Below are 5803 nucleotides of genomic sequence, written 5' to 3' on the forward strand. Positions count from 1 at the left end.
ATTACAAATACTATTATCTTTAAATGAGGGATAAAACAGAAAATAAAAGTAAAAAAATTATATTGAAAATGCAGAATAACACTCTTTTAGAAACAAAAAAATAAAATTTAAAACGACATTTACTAATCAAACCCAATAAAAGTTGTTGGATGAATATATTTATGTCAGCACAAACATATTAAATCAATGAAAAGGGATATTTTTTTAATCTTTTCTCTTTGGTGAAAATATAGGTTAAGGAGGACAAAATAAATATTTTATTATTTAAGTATAAAAGCAAATAAAAATCGTAACATATATTTATTTGAGAGAGATGATTATTTTGGATTTGGACAGACAGAGTCATTTTGAGGTTAACAAACAACATAGAACAGTCTTTGTGAGGTTAAAACATACATACATAAAAGTAGAATCATTCACAAGTTATAACGCAGTTTATAAACAAACCTAAACCCTCCAAATTTTCTTTTCTTCACCTTTTTTATTCCTCTCTTCTCTCTCTCTTACTCTCTCTCCTTAGTTCTGATCTGTTCTCGCGCTCTTTAACGAGCATCTTCTGGCTCGTGGAAAGATGTCGCGCAGCTGCTCGCAGTGTGGAAACAACGGCCACAACTCTCGCACCTGCCCGACGGAGATATCCGCCGCCGCCGGCGAAGACGGCGGAGGAGGAGGAGGAGAGAATAAAGGCATCATGCTTTTCGGCGTCCGCGTAACGGAGGCTTCATCGTCTTCCTTCAGGAAAAGCGTAAGCATGAACAATCTATCTCAATTCGATCACGCCGCTCACGACTCAAACCCCGTCGATGACGGTGGCTACGCCTCAGACGACGTCGTTCACGCCTCCTCCGTCAGAAACCGCGAACGCAAGCGAGGTATTATAAAATGTCTCTCTGTTTCTCTGTCTCTGTCTCTTTCCAAAAATCTCATCTTTGTTTCTTGAAGTTTTGAATTTTTTTTTTGGATTTGATTTTTAGGGACTCCATGGACGGAGGATGAGCATAGATTGTTCCTCACGGGGCTGCATAAAGTCGGAAAAGGAGATTGGAGAGGAATCTCTAGAAACTTCGTCAAAACTCGTACACCGACTCAGGTCGCGAGTCATGCTCAGAAGTATTTCCTCCGCCGTACAAACCAGAATCGCCGCCGTCGTAGATCCAGCCTCTTTGACATCACTCCCGATTCGGTAATTACTACTCATAAATCTTCTGTTAAAATCGGAAATCTGTGAAGTTAATTAATCAACACCGTTCAAATTTCAGTTCATAGGAACTTCAACAGAAGAGAAGAACCAATCGCAGACGCCATTGGAGAGGATGAAACATATCCGTCCGGTTCCTATTCCGATTCCGATTCCTCCATCGCGGAAAATGGCTGATCTGAATCTCAATCAGAAAACATCGGCGCCGGCGGCGGCGGAGATGTTCCCGTTGTCGCTGAATTTACAAGTGAAGACTACGTCCTCTTCTTCATCTTCCAATGAACAGAAGACACGTGGCTCGGCCTTCGATACGATGTCGAATAACGGGGATAGTATAATGGGAATGGCTTGATGAAGATGAAAACGCCTTTAATTTAAAAACAAATCGTTTGATTATTATAAGACATAAGATCTGCTGATTTAATGTGAGATTGGAGAAAATTAAACATTAGGCTAATTAGATACTTTGATTAGACTCGGGTAAGTTTTAATTAGTGTGTACAGTTTTTTTTTTTTTTTGGGGAAGGGAGAAGGAAACGACTTGTCGTTTTTGTTGTTGTACGATGATATCAAATGATGCGGTAAAACAACAGGTAGTGTGAGTGTCTGTGTGTTGTTTTGGTCAAAAGACTTTTGTCTTTTCATCAAAGTGTAGTTTGTGTTAGACTACTTCAAAGAAACTTGCCTGTTGGTTTTGGATGCTTAAAATTATATGGAATTTTAATTATTGTTCCTTGAAAAGTTTATATATTCTGGTTATTGGCTAATTTAGTAATAAGGTTAAGTAAGTGCATCTGATATGCGATTTTCTATCTTTCTTTTTATGTTAAGACTTTTCCAGTTTTTTGCCGTCTTTTTCGGGATGTGTGTGGTGATTTAACGTCGCATTCATGAACCGAACACAGTAATTTTACTATTAGTGTACAGTACCTATCTTATTATATTGTTGTCCGACGTCATTTTGTTTTATTGAGTTGATATTGAAATGTTGAAATAATAATTTTCTTAAGCAGAGTGAACCAACATAATTTACGTTACAAAATTAAAGCAAGCGTCTATTCTTTTTTTTTTTTTCAAGCGTCTATTCTATTGCATGATTTTTCTTAGAGATGAGAATCCTATTTTTCTTGACCGTTCTTTTTTCTTTGGTCGACTCTAGACCGTTCAAATCATTGAACTATAACTTTTCTTACACAAAATTCAGATATTTATGTAAGTTTTTTCTTTTCTTTTCTTTTTTTCATTTTCTGTGGGTCGTCCCAAAATTTGTATGAAGTTGTAGAGCCCAAAGCGTTAACAATTGTGTCGATGGAAAAGAAAATATCAAAAAAATACGCAATTCCCGTCTCAGACATCTCTCAAATTCTCAATAAAGCATAACTGGGCCTAGCTAAGGCACAAGGTATGGGCCGTGAGCTGACGGCAAATTCAAGATATTCCTTCTTCTCCATTGTTAGTTGTTTGATTATGTTTTTCTTTTTCATTCAAGAACACACAACAAAATTCAACTACACTCAGATGATCGGATCGCCCAATACGGCAATACCCCAAACATTTCAATCTATGCACTTGCTAGACTAAATATATTTTTGACTTCATATCATACATTCTATAAAAAAGCTATCAAAAAGGTTGGAAACATCTTCAACAGTCAACAGTGATGACTGTCCCACACCAACAATTCATAAACACGTTTTATAATATCTTGCTTGCTCAAGGAGAATGTTGGTACAAATTATAAATGATGACACTACACCATACAAAACTTTCTATAAAAATTCATCATTTTACAAAATAAGAAATAAAAATTTGATTCTCGCTCAGTAAGTGCTTTGGTACCTACAGACTTTCGCTACCTTTCCTTTTTGATCGAGACATGAGCTCAAAAAATGAAACTATGATTAAACTTCTTTCAACGGCGTCGTTTAGTCATAGTAGCGTATCAAATAAAAAGCAAAGCAGCAAAGTTTTGAATTTTTTTTAAAAAAAATTGTTTCTTTTCCCCTTTCAATGGTTGCCTTCCACAAAGCTAAACACAGTCAATGGCCGTCCTTCGAAGGAAGAAAGCACTGCACTTTTGACGAAACAGATCGAAACCCATCATGAAGAAGACGATCTCGATTACCTTGTTTATCTTCCTAATTTCCTCTTCTTCTTATGGTGAAGACGACGTGCTCTGTCTCAAAGGCTTGAAGAACTCACTCACCGACTCTTCAGGTAGACTCAGAAGCTGGTCTTTCCCAAACTCTTCATCGTCTTCGATTTGCAACCTCATCGGAGTTTCTTGCTGGAACGCTAAGGAGAGTCGCATTATCTCCCTTCAGCTTCAATCGATGCAACTCTCTGGTCAGATTCCCGAATCTCTCAAGCTATGTCGCAGTTTACAATCGCTAGATCTCTCCGATAACGATTTCTCCGGCTCGATTCCTTCCGAAATCTGTTCGTGGCTTCCTTATCTCGTCGCTTTAGATCTCTCCGGGAACAAACTCGCCGGCTCGATACCGTCCCAGATCGTGGACTGTAAATTCTTAAACAGCGTAGCTCTTAGCGATAACAAACTAACCGGTCCGATTCCTTCTCAATTAACCCGGTTGGACCGTCTCAGGCGGCTTTCTCTCTCTAACAACGATCTCTCCGGTTCGATCCCTTCCGGTCTATCCCGTTTCGGGGAAGACGGGTTTACCGGCAATGGCGGACTCTGCGGGAAGCCGTTATCGAATTGCGGTGAGTTCGACGGTAAAAACCTAACGATCATAATAATCGCCGGCGTAATTGGGGCTTTTGGGTCATTGTGCGTTGGATTCGCCATGTTCTGGTGGTTCTTTAGTGGTAGGAAAAAGAATGGTTACGGCGCCGGAAAATCTAAGGACGATAGTGATTGGGTTGGTTTGTTGAGATCACACAAGCTTGTTCTTGTAACTTTGTTTCAGAAACCAATCGTGAAGATCAAATTGGCTGATTTAATTTCAGCTACGAATGGTTTTGATTCTGAGAATGTACTTGTTTCGTCGAGGACTGGAGTTTCGTACAAGGCTGTTTTAGCTGATGGGTCTGCACTTGAGGTTAAGAGGCTAAGCTATGGTTATGAGCTTGGTGAGAAACAGTTTAGGTCTGAGATGAACAGGCTAGGTCAGATCAGGCATCCGAATTTGGTTCCGCTTCTTGGTTATTGCGTTGTGGAAGATGAGAGATTGTTGGTGTATAAACATATGGCTAATGGGACATTGTATTCTAAGTTGCAACAGTGTCATGTTGGTTTGGATTGGCCTGCTCGGGTTAGGATTGGTGTTGGAGCGGCTAGAGGGCTAGCTTGGTTGCACCTTGGAAGCTATATGCATCAGTACATTAGCTCAAATGTGATTCTTTTAGACGATGATTTCGATGCTCGTGTTGTAGATTACGGTTTGGAGAAGCTGGTGAGTTCGAACGAGAGCTCGTTTAGTAACGGGGAGTTGGGTTACGTTGCGCCTGAGTGTTCAAGCACCATGGTTGCGTCTTTGAGTGGAGATGTATATGGGTTTGGGATTGTGCTTCTTGAGATTGTTACGGGACAAAAGCCGATTTTGATTAACAATGGTGAAGACGGGAGTTTAGTGGATTGGGTAAGTAAGCATTTGAGTAATGGTAGAAGCAAAGATGCGATTGATCGAAGCATAATTGGTAAAGGATATGATGAGGAGATAATGCAGTTTTTGAGAATTGCGTGTAGCTGTGTTGTGTCGAGGCCTAAAGAAAGACCATTAATGATCCAAGTTTATGAGTCTTTGAAGAATTTGGGAGATCAACATGGTTTGTTCTCTGAGCATATTAGTGATGAGTTTCCGCTGATATTTAACAAACAAGAACACTGAGTTAACTCTTATTATGATTGCTGCTTTGTAAGTAAAAGGGTGATCGAAAAGGTTTTCTTACTTTCTTTACTCAATTCTTTACCACTTACTTCACTATTGTTCTCACTTTTAACTTGGCTGTATTTCTTTTGTTTTGTTTTTTTGGTGTGTTGTATAATTTTTTGCATCCTGTGATGCATCAATGTACTAAAGTGGTGTCGTAACATCTAATGAAATGAGAAGAAGTGTATCTGTAGATCGAACTATCCTATTCCTACGTTTTCTTTTGAATATATCTGATGTTTTTCTTAAAAATAAATATTAATTGGAGAGTTTGTGGGAGATTTGGATTTGAGTTCTTGTAATTCTCTCACTCGCCACTTCACACATTTAACGGTAAAAATAAAAAGGGTCGAGAAAGATTTAAACTGTATTCAGACGTATCTTCAGTTTGGTGTTTTGATTCGATCTGAAATCTCACACCGGTTTCCGTAAGTGTTAGCATAATGCCTCCAACGATCTCACGTTAAATTATAAACGTTATAAACAGACAAAACTCATTTTTGGATAAAATAACATGCTATGTGTTTAAATCACAAACAAACTATTGCCATTATAATTTTAACATGTTAAGGCTCATTTTTTTCCAAAGCGATCTAAAACTTGAAATTATTTGATAGATGGATTGTAAAAATCTGAAAACATTTTGATTCAATAAAAGACTCATAAACAAAAATTAAAAACTGGTAAAAGCCATGTTTATCATACGACTTGA

General features: G+C 38.3%; 2 protein-coding genes across 2 annotated transcripts; both read left to right on the forward strand.

The window, feature by feature from the left end:
- Positions 1–441: 441 nt before the first annotated feature.
- LOC18008132 (transcription factor MYB1R1) lies at positions 442–1939 on the forward strand. The gene is made up of 3 exons (XM_006390872.2): positions 442–872; positions 975–1183; positions 1260–1939. The coding sequence occupies exons 1-3, from the start codon at positions 572–574 to the stop codon at positions 1548–1550; spliced, it is 801 nt and encodes a 266-aa protein (XP_006390934.1). The 5' UTR covers positions 442–571; the 3' UTR covers positions 1551–1939.
- A 1328-nt stretch (positions 1940–3267) lies between these two features.
- LOC18008041 (probable LRR receptor-like serine/threonine-protein kinase At1g69990) lies at positions 3268–5243 on the forward strand. Its single transcript, XM_006390873.2, has one exon. It carries the CDS (start codon positions 3301–3303, stop codon positions 5047–5049), a length of 1749 nt encoding a protein of 582 aa, XP_006390935.1. The 5' UTR covers positions 3268–3300; the 3' UTR covers positions 5050–5243.
- Positions 5244–5803: the final 560 nt, after the last annotated feature.

This window comes from Eutrema salsugineum, unplaced genomic scaffold, assembly GCF_000478725.1.
Source record: "Eutrema salsugineum unplaced genomic scaffold, Eutsalg1_0 scaffold_9, whole genome shotgun sequence".
Classification (NCBI taxonomy): Eukaryota; Viridiplantae; Streptophyta; class Magnoliopsida; order Brassicales; family Brassicaceae; genus Eutrema; species Eutrema salsugineum.

Bases quoted from the DNA above. Each gene is read 5' to 3' on its own strand.
- LOC18008041 (XM_006390873.2), top strand. From the start codon at position 3,301: ATGAAGAAGACGATCTCGATTACCTTGTTTATCTTCCTAATTTCCTCT.
- LOC18008132 (XM_006390872.2), top strand. From the start codon at position 572: ATGTCGCGCAGCTGCTCGCAGTGTGGAAACAACGGCCACAACTCTCGC. The intron at 873-974 runs GTATTATAAAAT...TTTGATTTTTAG, and splicing joins AAACCGCGAACGCAAGCGAG to GGACTCCATGGACGGAGGAT. The intron at 1,184-1,259 runs GTAATTACTACT...TTCAAATTTCAG, and splicing joins TTGACATCACTCCCGATTCG to TTCATAGGAACTTCAACAGA.